This window comes from Lutra lutra, chromosome 15 (assembly GCF_902655055.1).
Source record: "Lutra lutra chromosome 15, mLutLut1.2, whole genome shotgun sequence".
Taxonomy (NCBI): Eukaryota; Metazoa; Chordata; class Mammalia; order Carnivora; family Mustelidae; genus Lutra; species Lutra lutra.
In genome coordinates, this window is record NC_062292.1 from 63,300,582 (window position 1) to 63,318,231 (window position 17,650).

The 17,650-nt window shown below is 42.2% G+C and overlaps 1 protein-coding gene across 4 annotated transcripts in view; it reads right to left on the minus strand.

Annotated features, from left to right (window-relative positions):
* Positions 1-4,945: 4,945 nt before the first annotated feature.
* The window catches only part of UAP1 (UDP-N-acetylglucosamine pyrophosphorylase 1), a 41,766-nt gene continuing 29,061 nt past the window's right edge, over positions 4,946-17,650 (minus strand). For 2 of the 4 annotated variants that reach the window (XM_047704705.1, XM_047704703.1), the window contains 5 exons: positions 13,759-13,952; positions 12,534-12,674; positions 11,539-11,727; positions 6,611-6,677; positions 4,946-5,521 (listed from right to left, as the gene is read on the minus strand). In XM_047704705.1, the coding sequence (XP_047560661.1) occupies positions 5,429-5,521; positions 6,611-6,677; positions 11,539-11,727; positions 12,534-12,674; positions 13,759-13,952 (684 nt within the window). In that variant the 3' untranslated portion in view covers positions 4,946-5,428. Of the gene's footprint in view, positions 5,522-6,610; positions 6,678-10,446; positions 10,498-11,538; positions 11,728-12,533; positions 12,675-13,758; positions 13,953-17,650 lie in introns of all 4 variants that reach the window. The other 2 variants (XM_047704704.1, XM_047704702.1) reach the window with 2 other exon arrangements.

The window sequence follows — 17,650 nt, forward strand, 5'->3', positions numbered from 1 at the left end:
TTTCTCCCAGTCCGGAGGCTGGGAAGCCCAAGATCATGGCACTGGCAGATTGGCGTCTGTGTGAACGTCTGCTTCCTGGTTCACAGATGGACAGTCGTCATCTTGTCGTGTCCTCAAATGGTGGAAACAATTAAGGAAGCTCTCTGGGGTCTCTTTTTATAAAGACCACTGATTCCATTTATGAGGACTCCACCTTCATGACCTCCCAAAGACCCCCACCTCCTAATAGCCCACTGAGGGTTAGAGTTTCAACGTATGAATGGGCAGGGTGGGGTGGGTAACAAACATTCAGTGCAGGCAGATGATGTTCAAGAATCATTAATGTTAAGGTTTTTAAGTTGTCTACACACACACACACACACACACACACACACACACACGATTCTATCTTAGATGTATACTGCAGTATTACATCCAACACACAGAACTGATTGGGCACTGGAGGTGCGAATGAAATGAAACAGGATTAGCCAATGTTAACTGTTAGAACAGGTCATTATTATGTTCTCTACTACTGTATACATTTTAAATTTTTAAGTAAAAAAATGAAAAAGAACAGGTCTCTGGATTCAGACTTTGGGTTCAATTTCCAGCTCAGCTTTTTACTAGTTTGGACTAGACAACAGAAGTTCACACCTCAGAGGAAGTATTAAGGATTAAATGAGACGATGTAGATAAAGTGCTTCAAGCAGTACCTGGCCCATGGTTAAGGGCCCTAAGATATTGGCCACAGTTATCTCTACTTGATACTCATTATGTTATATTCATGAGATTTACTCTCTTTGTCGAATTTCAGACCTTTTAGAAGTATATGAATTAGGAGAAATTTTAAACTTTAAAAAGGAAATTTATCAAGCCTCATTTCTATGTCCTACACATCACCTATGTTACTCTATGTTTTGCAGTGTAAAATATGTACATTATGAGTTCTACACATCATTTTGTAGAACCAAACAAAACTTGCCCAGTAGAAGAAAATCTGAAAAGGAACACTTCCTGAGAAGTAGAATCACCGAGATGGAAATGAGCACTTATGTGGAAACAGTGAGTCATGAAACTATAATAATAGACTTTCTGTTCTTACGTTGTCCTTCTAACTTGGTTCAGAACTTTGAAAACACTGTCTATATAAAAATATTTGGTGTCACCACTGACTCACTGAACTTTTGGCAAGCCTCTTAGGCCTCTCATCTTTAAGAGAGTGTAACGTAATCCTGAATTCATATATTCCACCAGAGAACTCCTGTTAAACCTCCTGCAGAAAGGCTTTCTCTCAAAGCGCATTACCTTGAATTCACAGTGTATTTGCTTTGTACGTCCCTCCAAATTAAGACATTATCATAGGTCACAACTGAGGATACTCCAAGTAACAGCCAAGGTCAGAGATAACAGCATATAAGACTATATCATCTCCTGCTCCAACACTGCCCTGTCTACATTCCATTGTCTGAAGGTACATCTGTACTCCCCTCCCCCCGACCTCACTATAGCCAATTTCACCTCCAAGTTCTCTTGCAGCTGCACCTAACTGGTTAATGTGACTACCCTTGGTTTATTTATCCTTTGAGCCTTTACGAAAAATACAACTTTTTATCATAAAATTAGTAAGAATGCATCATCCAAAAATTTATGAAATACAGAGGAAAAAGCCACCCATCATGCCATCACCTTACATCATTTTCCTTTTTACTTCTCATTCAACCTGAAATTCCTATTTTTAAGCCAAATGATTCATTAACTTTCTCTTTTCCCCTACACCACCCTCACTCTAGCTGTAGGAAATGCTATGAATCGGAGGGGATACAATTTAGAACGGGCCCAATTAGGGTGGTTCTTTCTGCAGTCTGAGGTCTATACAAGATGGACTCAACCCCAGAATGCACGCACCCAGGCCCCCGCCGCCTTCCCTGTGTGTGCTCTTCTCCTCAAGTGAAACGCTCTCCACTCTTCACCTCCCTTGTCTGATTTTTCAAAGCCAGAACACATCCAAACTCCTTTCCCCATCATCCTTGGCTGCTGATTTCTAAACCAAGTCATGATTCTCTCTCCTAGCTGTGTTCTGGAATCATCTAGTGTTTATAAAATTAGCTACTCCGGCTTTCACCAGACTGAGGATCACCATGTCCAGAACTGGGTGCTGGTTTAACTGCTCCAAGAGATCCAGAGACTCCGAAGGATTTAGATACCATTGTGCCAGCAACACCAACCGTGCTGGTCAGGTCTTGCTAGTGCCATCCTCACCCTTACCGCCGTCAGTACCATTGCCTCGGTATTTCAAAGAGTAAAGCTCACATAAGACATACCTGTTTGGTTTCCAGCTCACCCTATTCCTGGCTTCAGGAACACTGGCCTGTTTTCCTCTAATGTATGTTCTCTTTTTTGTAACATCCATGAACCTTTTGGTTGGCCTTCTTAGAGCAGTGGTTCCCCAACTTTGGTGTGCATCAGAATCACCTGGAGGGTTCATGTGAACACAAGTTTCTAGGCCTCACTCACAAATGTGTGATGCAAGGATCCTGCAAATGTGCATTTCTAACAAGTTTCCGATGACACTGATGTACCCAGTCAGGGGGATACAGTCAGAAAATCACTGTTGCAGGTCTGCTCATTGATCCCATAACCTGGGCAACACCTGGCAGCTTCGATGCTGCTAAGTAGCCCTTCCCCCACAACAACCAGACTCCCTTTAATAATCCGCATCTAAGTCACAATACACATCTGACTTCAAGGCAACCAAATCCAATAGATCAGAGCTCAATTATTTGAGCGCTTACTATGAGCAAAACATGGTTTTTCATATTACATGTTAGAATTATTAAGGTACATTTTTTTTGTTAGAACATAAACCTCTGACCCTAATTTGAGAAAGGCATAGTAGCTCTGCTCTCAAAATGACAGGGTTCTTTATTGAGAAGTTCTGCTTTACCGAACTCCAGCTCATAATGATGGCCTTTGTTTAACTTCCACTGAACTTGATTCCTTACATTTTAGTACTAAATTATCTTTGCCTTGTTTAAGTGGGTTCATTTTATCCCCTGAACCAGAATGCAGGCTGTGGAAGAGAGGGCTACATGTGCCCGCTATGTGTGTGTGTGTGCCGCACATGTGATCAGCACTCAGCCCCCATTGGCTGACTCACCCCATCACTTCCCAACATGCATTTCCTAATTGGGGCTCCCAAGAGGGCCATGAAGTGCAAGCAACAGTCTCAGCCAGTAGGAAAACAGACTTCCAAGCCAACAGACTGATGGGTGTTTTAGTCACTCTCTTGGATTATGCATTTTTCTTTGCCTCATTTTACCTGGATAACAGATCTGACCACACCATAACGAATCATCAAGAGGAAACACTGCAGATAGCAAGCTGGGGTTAGCAATGAACCCACATTGTTGCCAATAACAGCCCAAACTTTAGAGGACGGTAGGACTAGAAACTGGAAAATGAAATTCTTTTTGTTCATCTTCCTGTAAATGTCCCTAGTAATTCCTTTATAGATGTCAAAACTGGATCAATTTCAAGAAGCAAGAGGGAAACTGAGGTTCCTGACACATTTAAAGGGTGATTTCAACCAGACTCAAAGAGATTACTGACTCTCATATAAACTACACCACACTGTTCTCAAATGATTCTAATTCATATTTTTATAACCATTTTACCCAATTCTGTATTTTCCGAATTAGAACGGTTATTTAACAAGGACTCCTGAAGGTGCATCATGCTGCCACCTCATAATTTCACAGCCGCGGGCTCCCAGACTCTCCACCCTCACTGGACCCAACGTGCCTGGGCCACCACTCCTCTCCAGCAAAGCCACAACCCCCACTCCTCACCACCCGGCCTCCCCTTCCTGGTGTTGGCAGGAGCTTAAAGATGGGGTGTGGGGAAACCGCAGAGGAAGGTCCAGAAAAAGGAGATGAAGCGTACCGTTCAGGTGCTACGACCTGTGGTCTGTCCTCATGATCCATTCGGAGCTTGCTCTGATGGGGAACTCAAACCTCACAAGTCTTTTTGAGAAATGGAATGGACAACAACAGCAAACTGGGCTGTTATTGAAATAAAGAGAAAATATGCTAGACACACTACCTACACCTTAGCATAAAAATAAATTTAGATAGGTACAAATATCATATTTTTTTAAAAGACACCCTTAAAATGTATACTTTTAGAGAAGAAACACCCACCTATAACATTCCATCTAGTGACCAATGGTCAGTGAAAGATAAATTGACTAATTTCTTCTCTAGACATAATTTTTAGAATTTTTCATTTATCCAGATATTAAATGTTATGCTTTGGTCAACACTTAAATGCTATATAAAATGCACTTATAAAACTCAGTATCTTCACGCAAACTCTATTTTTAGACATGGAGTACCCTTACTAATGGCCAATGATCTACGGCACATATTTTAAGGAAGCCCCCCCACCCCACTCTGTTTTTTTCATCCTCTAGATGAACAAAGAAAACCTGAAGTGGGAGTGATTAACTTGCCTGGGGAAATGCCAGAACTTTGCTCTTCTGAATTCCTAAGTGCCAGCAAATATTTGCGTGACAGAATAAGCCAATGTTACAAAACAAGGTTTCTCAACCTTAACAGTACTGACAGTGTGCGCCAGAGAATTCTTCACTACCGGAGACTGCCCTCTGCTCCACAGGAAGTCTAGGATCATCCCTGGCCTCCTCGTTACACGTCAGAACCACCATCCCACCACCTTGGTTGTGACACTGCCAAATGCCTCTTGCAGGGGCAAATCATCTCTGGTTCAGAGCCACTGTTATAAAACGATAGGAGGCTAACGTCCAAATATAGGGATTCGTTCAAAACCTGTGGGGCCATCATTTCCCTGGAGCGCCAATTTGGTTTCTTATACTAGCTCAAAGTTTCTCCCAAGTTTCTTATTTCCTAGTGGAATAATTTCCTCAAGGTACAAATGACACTCCAGAGACAAGAAGAAACGTTTATTTTACCATCCAATTATTTTCTTAAAAAAAATTTAATCTCTGATAAAATAAAACAAACTTTTAGTACCATAGAAACCTTTCGACACACACAAACGAGGACATATTATTACTATGTACAACTTCAAAAACAAATGTTTCCAGCTCTAAGTACAGTGATGTTGAACACCTTGACTATACCCAAGCTGTAGGAAATTTCCTGGATGGCCAATGTTTTCCTTGGCTTGGAAAAAAATCATACAATTAAAAAATATAAATAAGACCTTCAATGAGTTAAGAATCATAAAAATGCCTTCTGAAGCTCAGTCATCTGGATCTTGGGGAGTATGGAGTAGTTGTAAGAGTTCAACAAGCAAGGTGAAACCCTGTGGCTATTCAAACACGAGTATTGCAGGAGAGGTCCTGAGGTTCACAGTTGGTCTATCAAAAATAAAAGCTATTCTTACTGTGGTGAACTTGGTTTCTGGTTCATATACCATTCTTCACCAGCTCGTGGACTCCATTCTCATCAATGATTAAAGGTGCATGGAATTCTTTATCTGCCACATAGCTTTCTATTCCCTGAAAGAACAGAGGAAATGAAACGAAACATAGCTAGAAAATTAGTGGGCACTAGTCCTACAAGGCTGGTCTTCGTGACCAGAATGAAGATGAAAGCACGGATGCCAAAAAGTTGGGTGTAAATGTAGAATCTGAGTCAATAAAAATCTATTTCATATACTTTTTAAACTGGGCTTAATGACCAATTTATAGAATCATAAAACAACAAAGAAAGGAAAATTACTCTGATTATAATTTCTAAAGTTAATACAATGTGAGTCATTCTTTGGTTAACCATCACCCAACAGAGTTAACTTTCTAAGCAATGTGGCTGTCTGTGATGCTGAAATTAAGCAATCTGACAAGGATCTCCAGAAAAAATATTCCATATTAGAAGAGTAACTCCTACATCTCCCAGTTTTAAAAGTGAGAGTACCAAGTATATGAACAAAATAACCCTTTGAGAGGAAAAATGACCCTGTTTTCAAAAGCCAGACAACCCACAAATACAGAGAACAATCTGATGGTGGCGGGGAGGGGTAAGGGAACGGGCAAAATGGGTGAAGGAACATGGCAGGCAGAGGCTTCTGGGTATGGAATGAGTAAGTCATGGGGACAAAGGGCACCGCATAGAGAATATATACAGTCAGTAACATTGTAATAGCATTGTATGGTGACAGATGGTAGCTACACTCGTGGTTGGCACAGAATGTGTAGACTTGGTGAGTCACTATGTTGTGCACCTGAAACTAACATTGTGGGTCAACTGTATTTCAATTTAAAAAAAAAAGAGAGAGAGATGGCTGATTTATCTAAAACACAAGGTTGATTTTTTTTTTTTTTTTCTGAAAGACCATTGCATTTTGATGTGTCAGTGAAATGGATTAAATTACGAAACACTCTATTTGTGGCAACTAACCACTTGTGGGACAGATGCAAAGCCATTAACAGGAATTCTCAAAGAGAAAAATTCAGAACAAATGAACTTCTTTGCTCACTCCCAGGATAAGCAGGGCAGAGGACTGAGAAATAGGCAACTCTACTTAAATATGAAACAGTCTCCAGATCCTATCATTAAAAAAAAGAGGGAAAAAAGCAAATCAAACTTACCTCTCCAGCATAGGAGATAAGTGGGGAGATTTCACACTGAATTGGTACATCATTGGCATCCTTCAAGCTAAGAAAAAAACAAGCATGTTAAAGGTTTTGCTTCTCACGTTATTGCCAGAATGAAAGTATAGACCATCACTTTCCTCTGAGAAGCTTGCAGATAATCAAATTCTCCCAGTTAGACAAACAGAATAGCCTCTATCCTGAAGGTCACCAAATTCCCTGCGGATTAAGTAAACATGAATTTGTCATGGTCCAGATGACACTATTTGGGGCAAGTGCCAATAATTACCAGTAGGTCTTCAAAGCACTTCACCTATATTGATATACTTATCTGCTAATGCACATCTCATTTTTTATCATTTCCAACTTTTACTGTGATAAGGGTGGACTATTTATGGAATATAAACTACAGTTCAGGCCCACTGCTAGGTACTGTGAATCCTTCCTATTTCCCGTCAATCCTAGCCCCAACCTTGAGCATAAGCACTACTACGGACAAATGTTCTAAAACTGCACTGGCCAAAATACACTGGCCACTGGCCACATGTGCTTACTTCAGCTTAAATTAATTAGGAATTTTTAAATGAACAAAAATTTTAAAATTCAGTTCCTCAGTCATTAAAACCACATCTCAAGTGCTCAGCAACTGCCAAATCAGACAGCAGCCACAGATTACTCCCTTCCCCACAGGAAGTTCTACTGACAGTACTGTTCTAAAGGTCAGTTATCTCCCAATACATATTTTCTATACAACCCACACCTCCTAGATTAGCTGAGCTGATTTATTCAAGGTTTCAAAGTGCTTCTCTGCTACTTTTGCCAAAGTCTCTTTTCAAAGAGCTAAGACAGAATGCTACCCAAGCAAAGGCAAGGCCAAAGTCACCATCTGCTCTCTCCAGGCCACATTCTAACATACATGGCCAGTCAATCCTGAGTTTCTAAAAGTCTCTAAGTTTTTAATATAAAAGTCAATAAATAATGTTTTTAATATGCATAAAGGCACTAGACCTCTAGCTTTTTCCACCGGTAGGATATAGAGCACACAAAAGCTCGTCTCAGGGAGCTTGGGTGGCTTAGTCAGTTGTGCCCCACTCTTGATTTCAGCTCAGGTCATGAACTCGGGGTCATGGGATAGAGCCCCGAATTGGGCTCCATGCTGGCTGGGCGTTCAATCCCGCTTAAGATTCTCCATCTCCCTCTGCCCCTCCCCCTCCTGCTCCGCTCTCTCTCTTAAAACAAACAAACAAACAAACAAACAATCAATTAGTCTCTTACAGCCTCAACCCATTGCTCTCCTTTGCTTTACCAAATATGCATCTGAGGCTTTGGTGCAGTCAATAAAATCACAGGGCTTCTGAGTTTAGCGATGCCCAAACTTCTCTAAACAGAACTAGGTAGTTTAAATTCAAGGTGCTCTATATCCTACTCCCACTTACTTATCCCACTACTTTCCACTCAAAACAGACCAGCTGCACACACTTTGGATTATTCCAAGTCACTTGCAACTATGGTTCAAGAAAAATCTGGACTATCCAAATTACAGCCTTCCTCCAAGATCTAGCACAAGCCCCTTCCTCCCTTCACTGTTGTATTTTGTAGTGACTGCTCTCATTTACTTCATAAAAAAAACTTTAATAGTTACCTGCCAAGTCACTGCCCCTTAAATCATAGTAAGTTGATATTTATACCATACATTAACACATAGACAGATACTGCCTGATGTTACTTGGCTTTCATGCATCTAGCCCTCCGAGCAGGCTGTCAGAAAGAACTCATTTCTCTTGTGAAAGCTACTCCAGCACCCACACACCAGCAGCACGTGCAGGTCCGTGAGCAGACCTACTAACGTCTGTTGGCTGAATGAATAAATGGACTATGCGGGGGCAGACAGGTAATGGACTAACCTGAAGAAGAGACAAATTAAAGATGTGCCACACATCTGCCCAGATATGTGTCAGAGTCTAAAAGAGTTTAAGAAATCTGGTCCAGACTCTCTGGGGCAGCTTGGACTCAAATTAAACCAAATGGGAAAAATTAGGACCCAGTCCACTGATAAGATAGTCCAGTCCCACCAGAATCCCTCCCAGATTTGCTGTGCCAAGATCAGAAGGTGGATTTGAACCCAAGGAACACAAGGCTGACCTAAAATATAACTTCTCGCCAAAGTACCACAAAGATACTGCAAGAAACTAAGAAAGTCACTCTTAATAAACAAAGTTGGATACCCAGAAGGAAGACAGAAGCTACTGTCACCAAATGCAAAATCTCAGAAGATATGCAACTTAAACCAATAACATATTATCCCCCAATTCTTTAGCCAAGCGGACTTTCAGTAACTAACTGGTCTGTAAGTGCGGAGATAAAAAATAAAAATAATGTCACTTGGTCAAAACTCAGCATCCTTGCTTCTGCTCTTTGAGAATCATCTCCCAGATGTCTCTTCCCCCTTTTATACAAAGTACTTCGTTGTCATCTCTCATTTTTCAATAATCTTTTTTTACTCTCGAGGATATCACTTAGAGACAGAAATCATTCCTGCTGAAATTAAGTCTGCGATCTCATTTGGGGCCAAACTTTGATTTGTTTAATTAGTCTACAGGTGGCTACAATGAAGTGAATGAGGGGGACCGAGGGGTACGGACTAAATAAGAGAAGCCAAACAAGAATGTCTGAAACACTTTGTGTCTTGCCTGAGACAGCCGGATGTTGATTTCAGTTGCATAATTAAGAAACTATTTCACGTTTGAGGTTAAAAGCATGGTTCAGTAAGAGAAATTTGGGGTCAAAAATCCATTTCTCAAATTCTAAAAGCAACTTGCCTCCATATATTAAAATGATGGAAGGGGGAGAAAATAACAAAGCAGTCTGCATCCAGTTCTCACGGTACGAAGACCCACAGTCACCTACGGCTCCTCTGAGAAACTCCCGCATCTCTAAGTCCACTTCCTTGTCTATAAGACAGGGCCACACCAGGGAAACATCGCTACCCACAAGCATCTCTCTCCATGGGGCAAAAGTGAGTGGCAAAGGTACAGGGAAAAAAAACCACAGGGATGGAAATGACATCCCTGCTGCTCTACTTCTGAGGTAACTCCCATCTCCAGATCCTTTGCCCTGCACACATTTCCCAAATTATCTCCAAAACTTAAAATTCAAACTAAACTAGTAATTTTTCAAATGTAGCAAGAACATCAAGCTGTCTCTTTAGCTGTAAGGATAATGGTTTTTTCAAACTCTGTCAGCACTGAGGTAAGACAGGATACGGTACTACTTCTAGCTAAAAATTATCTGCCATTCAGACAAAAAAAGCTTCCTTCTTTGCGAGCAGGATAATGATGGACTAAAACTAACACCAAGAGGGAGCTGTTAGTATGAGAAAACATTAAGAGAACCGTTTCCTCCGTATCAGGAGCCATCAGATATGTCAGAGGCAGTCAGCCTTTCTACTGTGAACATACATCCAACCCAGGACGACGCAGCTTCCAAACGTGATGCTCCTCTAGCTTCTGCTGGGATCCAAATTTGTTCTCCCTGGCCTGTAGCCTGCCCAACACCCTACCTGTCGCTCGTCAAGCTGTCCCTGCAGACTTAAACGTCCACGGTCAGGTCTTTAGTAAAGCATGCTCCCCACTTCCAGCATGCACCGAGACTCTGAGTTAGTGTCATCCAGACAGACACCTGCCACCAAGGAAGCACAGTCCGCCCCCACCAAAGCTGCGACCATCCACCACCCCCAGACCACCGAGAGGCAGAGCGCTCGACTATGATGCCTGTTAGTACAGAGGGAAGCGCGGCCCCGTCACCATGCACTGCAGGCAGGCTGGGATATTTACTTGAGATTGACATCAGCTGTGATGGTCTCTGACTTTCCATTTGTAGCACTGCTATGTAGGAACAAATAAGCATTAATGGGAATGGAAAACAAATCAAACAATAGCAATGAAATGGAATTGCAAAATATACTTGACTGCAAAGGCATGTATTTATGGTAAATTATAAACTTGGCAAAGGAAATCTGAAGGGTAAAAACAAACTCAATGGCGAACGATGAAGCACGAGGACATGACATGCTACGGAGCAGGGCTGCTGACCACACCGAGCCCGGAAGCGGCTCTGTTGGCCGCTTACCGCAGCTCCTTCCCAGGAAAACACAGTCCTGGGCCACTGAGCTCCAAGGCCCAGGGCCCTGACACAGACCGAGGCATGCCAGCGCCTGTGCATGCAGGCGAGTGCATGCAGCCCGCCGTTCTACCCTCAAGAATATAAATGATAGGCCAGAACGTTTTTGGCAGAAGTACATAAATACCAAATGATTTAGAAGGGGGCCATTCTAGGTGCCAACAAAGGTTTTCTCATAAAAGAGAAGACTGAGCTTAAAATGCTTTATCTCAGATTTAAATAACTAGAAAGAAGTACCTTCTTTTTTTAAGTTTTAAAAATCCCAAAACATTTCTAAAGTTTGAGTACCCGGAATATAAGTGCCATTCCCCTCCCTTGCCAGCATCTCCCTCAGCAACCATGAAAGCACCATGGAAAGAAGGACGAGGGGCCCGCGTCTCCTTCGCGGCCTGGGGGCAGTGGGTGGGGGTTCCGCACACACAACGGAGTGGCAGTGCCCGGGAGAGTGTGCTCCTGATGGCCTTTACCGCACGGCACACCAACAGGATTCCCTCCTGACCATTCCTCAGCGAGACTCATCCACGGCGTGGTGGACGTGTGTCCAAAACAAGGGATTCCTCTTTAACAGGAAGGAAGTGATCATTCTCTTTGTAATGGACCAGGCAGTCGGTATGTCACACCAGGACTGCCCACGTCAGTACTATGCTTTTTTAAAAAGATCTAGGAATAGGTCAGAGAGAGAGGAGAAAGGTCCGAGAAGAAAAGTCCAGGAAGTGACGCATGCCAGAGAAGTGACACTGACTTACCGGGGAATGGCTGGGAGGCGAGAGCCATTTTCATCGATGAAGTGGCCCCCTGCGTTGAGGACCCAGCAGTGATGAAGGGACAGCAAAGCATGCCTTGCAGTGGTAGGATTGTCCTTCCCGTTCTGACTGTCTGCATTCTTGAGTGGGGAAAACTCATCTTCTCGTAGCACTTCATACACCACAAACTTCCTAAAGTGGAACCACACAGAGACCGCTCTAGCAGGAGGGAAAACTGCAAGCACGGGGGCTCTGACCCCTCTCTACGGGGCTAAGCCCCTGGTCCCTAGTCACAGGCGCGCTCTCAGATGAAAGCCGGAATAATGCTTGTCCCTGCACTAAATGAAGTTGGAATTCCCTTCTCCAATGCAAAATGGAAAATTACTTTCATCCCAAACTATAAAACACTTCCTCTTAAGTCAGAAAGGTCAGAAATCTTCATGTCAATTACATTAGAATCAGCTCTGGGGGGAGGGGTAAAAAAAGGATGACTGAGAAATGCTTATGGCAAGATTAATCTTCCACAGCTCATCTGTCTTGTGCATTTTCATGCTGGCCAAATTCTGAGACACATACCTCAACACCAACTGCGATCTTTGACAGAGAGCTATACAATCTAAAACCATGTTCCCTGAAACATTTACGCACAGGTCAGGAAGGCATCCTACATACAAACTGGGCCAATTCTCTAGCTCAACCGTTTTAGTCTCGTAGCCAAAAGAAGTGACAATTTTAACAAAATTTCAGTTTTGCAGGACTCAGATAATGGACTAACTGACCTAAAGAAAACATTCTCACAGGCAACTCACACCACACTCCTGGGCTGGTGGTGTCATACTAGAGAATGATAATGAGTCTAGACAGGACACTCCCAATCAGAAGGCCACACCTGACTATATGCGACCCAGTGTCTCCTAAAAACAGTGCCCTGCCGAACAGAGTAAAAAGCAACATCTCAAGACCTGTCTCTAACCCTACTGGTGCTGCTCAGAACATACTTTGCAAACTGGAAGATGTCAAAGACAAATTTTTCCATCTTTATTCCGTTTGGCTTGTCTGGCTTAATTAACTGCCCCTGGGAATCCACATATGGAATCTTCTTTTGAGCCACATGGTGCTGCAACTGAGGTTCATAAATACTAAGTAGGAAGAAAAAAAAAGATATAATCACTTTCCAAAGTTAAAATGCCAGAAAATCTGATAATCACACTCAGGAACAAATGCATCAACAACCAGTACTAAGATTTTCAAAGCGAAGTGCATCTGTTAAGTTTCGGTTCGTATTTAAACATCAGATGAATAGATTTCCCAATTTACCTCCTTATATTTTTTAAAAACTCCTATCATGATCTCCACATTAAAGAATATACACCACACAGCTCACACCAATGTCTTTCCCGTCTTCCAGAAAATGGTTCTCTTTGCCCCAACCTTCCCAACTGAGAGCCCCTAAAGTGTGGAATGGAAAAGTAAGTATTAATAAGTTACTATGGATGCGTTAATAGCACGGCTACAGACAGCACAGTGGAATGGGAATATTCCAGAACTGGAGTCAATATGCTAAAGTAAGGCTAAGTAACTTGTTTTAAAAGGAGATCGTCATCGTGAATGTCTAAAAGCTATCAAATGAAGAAACAGATAGAATGCCCTTCATTTAACAGACCTCCAGAATAAAGTAGCTCTTATTTTATTCTTTTATCCTACCATGCTAATTTCCATCCAAGGCTCAAGTTCTTTTTTCCTGACCCTCAAATGCACTAGTTCCTAAATGCTAGTCTGGGAACTGGCTAAATTGTTGGGCAGCTTCTCAAAAATACCAGTGACCTGCATCTACCACCAGAAATTCTGATTCAGTAGATGTAGGGCAGATCTTTGCTTTTTTTCTTAAAGCTTCCCATTGTGGTAGAGAGACCGTACTTCATCTCTTACTCTCCACTTCCCCAGAACCTAAGACAGTCAGAGGGAGAAGAGGAAGTAAACGGGAGGTGCTCTGGACGGCAGGCAGAGCACTGAAGGACAGAGTCCTCCAAATCTACCCCTGTAATGCACCTTCCCAAGAAACTACTACAACGTGAGAAAAAGTTCCATTTGGTAAAAGTGATCCTCAGGGGAGAAGATGAATTCTGTAGAATCTGGACTTGGGGTGTCTTACTACTTCTCAAGTGACTCAGTTCCTGATTACCAGTACAAGAAAAATTTTAAAAGCCCCCGTCTCGCACATACTTGACAACATCTCTCAGAAACGGCACAGTGAAGAAATGGTTGGCGATGTTCCCCGCGTTGAAGAGCAGGCGTCCGTCCGAGCCTCGTCTCTGAGCCGTTGCCAGGGAGATCTCACTGTACTCCACCACCTGGTAGACGCCATCCACTCGGCAAACCACTCCCACCGGCTCCGTCGGGTTCGTTTTCTCCACCACCTGCCCAAAGAAAGCGCAGCAGAAGAAATAGAGTCAAATGCTACATGTCCAGTGTGCTGGACATGTGCTGTTTGCAAAGGCCACATCTGCAGTTTTGCTTATATTGTCTTCAAGCAAAGGAATCTTTAGGTGTAGACAACTACCTGTCCATCTTTATATTTTCTGGCAGACTACTGTCCAAATGGAAATGAAGTTAATTATCTCCTTCCTATTTATCACCTCATGAAACTGTGGAACAGAAATTCCATCCTATACACAGAGCCCAGAGGAAATCACACTGGACTGGGAATAATTAAATGAGGAGTCTACCTCCCTCCAAATATGCTTTATTTTAATCAGTTTATCCTTAACTACACTAACCTGCTTCCAGAATAAATGAAATTTCTCAGGGAGACACGACAAAAAGTATGGCATCTTGCCTCTCATTTGGTACTGTCCAAATCATTTCATTTGAAAACAGAGGTTTTTTTGTTTTTTGTTTTCATTTTCATTCATGAATACAGCATGTTCCTTGCTTTTCAGAGACCTGGCCAGGAGGTAGGGGCATGAGTGCAGGTAAGTCACTGGGGTCTGGCTCCAACTTCAGTCAGAGAAGCCCATACGATATTTATCTGTTTTGCATGCTAGAAGAGTTTCTATGCTTTTAAAAAAAAAAAAAAGTTTGAAAACCTGTGATTTGATACTCTAACAATGGCTCTAGGCTGGTGGGGGTGGCCGAGAGAAAGGTGTATATCAAAATCACAGGGAAAAACAGGGGCGCTTGGGTGGCTCAGTGGGTTAAGCAACTGACTTGATTTCGGTTCAGGTCATGAGCTCATGGGTCATGAGATCGAGCCCATCAGGCTCCATATTCAGTGTGGAGTACGCTTGAGATTCTCTGCTTCTCCCCTGACTCACATTCTCCCTCTATCTCCCCTAAAATAAAGAGAAGTTCAAAGAAGATATCACAGGGAAATATAGAGTATGTAATTTTAAAAAAACCCTCACATGTGACTCTGATACCTCACCACCCTAATCCAACACAGCACTGACCTAAATGAAGTGTTTAGAAGAAAATCACCGGACACCTGGGTGTGATACACTAATATAAAATCAAGATTCCTGGGGCGCCTGGGGGCTCAGTAGGTTAAGCCGCTGCCTTCGGCTCAGGTCGTGATCTCAGGGTCCTGGGATCGAGTCCCACATCGGGCTCTCTGCTCAGCAGGGAGCCTGCTTCCTTCTCTCTCTCTCTCTCTCTCTGCCTGCCTCTCTGTCTACTTGTGATCTCTCTCTCTGTCAAATAAATAAATAAAATCTTTAAAAAACAAAAAAAATCAAGATTCCGATGAGATGAGTATCCAACGGAATAAACAAATAACTGCTTTGTTTGCCCTGTTCAGTGAGCAACTCAGCATGCTTCAGAGTAGTCTGAAAACTCGGTCCTCAATTTGAAAAGATCCTAAGAAATTACATCAATAAAGCTAAAACTTTTCTTCAGCAACTGATTTCTTAAGATAAATCCAGCCAGCAGCAGTCTCCTCCAGACAACCAAAGCCACTACTGCCCACGACATAGACCCAGCAGTCAGAGCTACGGGCCCCGAGTCTAGCTCAGTGAGGCAGGGCTCCTGGGTACGCAAGGCTGCTGTGTGCTTTCACTGTCTGCCAGCCTGAAAGGAGCACAGTATTCCATAAAAAGAAACTTTCTACCAAAGAAGTGAATTACGTTGGGGGGAAACATACAACCAAATGATTTAAATCTATCACAGGCCTATTTGCAACTACCGACTCCTCACCACCTCTCACTTCACATATTCCTCAGTGGGGGTCTCACTAGACAGGGAAACTGGAAGATTCCTCTCATTCCCACTTTTCCAGTCACCTCCATAGGCCCCTACTCCTGACCAGCTACAGGAAACAAAACTAAGCATACTCACACTTTCCACTGCCCAAGTGTTCATCTGTCGGTGAGAGTTCCTTCTTTGTGTGTGTTTTCTTTGGGGGGGAGGGCCTGGGGAGGAGGGAGGCAGAGGAAGAGAGAGAGAATCCCAGGCAGGCTCCATACTCAGCACAAAGCCCAATGCAGAGCTCCATCTCAGGACCCTGAGATCACGACCTGAGCCAATATCAAGACTCAGAGGCTTAACCACCAGGAGCCCCTGAAAGATTTACTTCTATGGCAACTAGGAGCCTCCAAATATTTTAAGTCTCGATTACAAAAGAAAGCGTTTGTGAACTGTGTAAACCAGAAGTCAAGTTTATATGCCACAGAAAGTTAGACAGTACAAAATTTAAAAGTTTGCTTGATTTTCTCCAGCTTCAATCCTGAAAAACTCAGTTCAAATAACACTTTAATGTCATAGTTACTGTAAGTGCTTTACAAAGTGACCTTTAATTACCAGTGATTCCTACCCTTTTAGCTTTGTAGTTCTGTAAACCACTGCAGTCTCCGTCTTTTCTCAAGCCTGTCACTCCATAAAAAATACTTAATTCCTTAACTCACAAAGACCAGAGCCTTTTAAAGAAGTAAGACAAATTATTCTACTACCATACTATGAATAACTCCCTAACTTCAGTGTTCTTAAAAATGTATTTTGATATCTTGATTCTGCAATTAAAATTAAAAGGGTGGGAGGACAGATCACATAAACGGTTTCTATCATTTCTGAAAGTTTTTAACACATGCCATTCGTGTCATATTTGGGTTCCATCTGAATATGTAGTCACTTACTGAGTGACTCCTACATTATGTGCCAGACACAGAGTGAGCAGGAAGCCTGAGGCTCCTGGAGAACCAACAGGTGGTGGAGAAGAGTGACTGGTCACACCCTTGTCTCCGTGTGACTAATAAACTCACAAAGGTTAGCACACGGAAGTTTTTTAAGCTGTCAGCAAAAGCCTCATCAATCGAAAGAGCTTAGTTTTATAATGTGATAGGATACTAAAGCTAGGAGTTGGGAAACATGAATTCTAATCCTGCTTCTGTCAGTGTGATGAAGGACCTTGAGCCTAGAACTTACTCAGAACCAGAACTCAGGGTACTCAGTTCTGAAATTGTAGGGGTTGACCAGATGGTTGCTGAGGTTCCTTCCAGGTTCATCGATCTGATCAACTAGTACTTAAATGGACCTGAAGCTCCGAGCAGTAAAATTTAAGTTTCTGTTTTAGAATGAAGAGTGACACCAAGCGGAGCAGAGTCAGAAATACAGTCTAGTTTTTTCCTTAAAGCTTAGTAGCTATTTACAATGCACTATTTTTCTATTATAATTTAACAGCTATTTATAGTATAGAGTATTAGAGCAGAGAGGTCTTAAATAACCAAACCAACTTTTTTCATTTTCTGAGTCCAGAAGAGTCTTATGAGGTCCACCAGCTTAATTTCACAAAACCTGCACTGGTAAATTTAAAACTCCAGCTTCTATGACTTTGCCATAGATTTCAGATTAATTTTAAGAGAAATGACATCTTTATAACAGAAAATCTCCAACCAAGGCTATGGTATAACTTTAATGGCAGTTCACCTTTTTAAATCCAAATATTTCAAATTTATATCTAGGCTAATTTATTTTTGTCAGAAACCTGTATATGGTTTTTGTTGTTGGCAGAAAGGTCCTCCCTTCATGTCAATATTGTAAAATTATTCTCACTTTTCTTCTAACACCTTTCTTTTTAAAAAGATTTTATTTATTTATTTGACAGAGAGAGAGATCACAAGTAGGC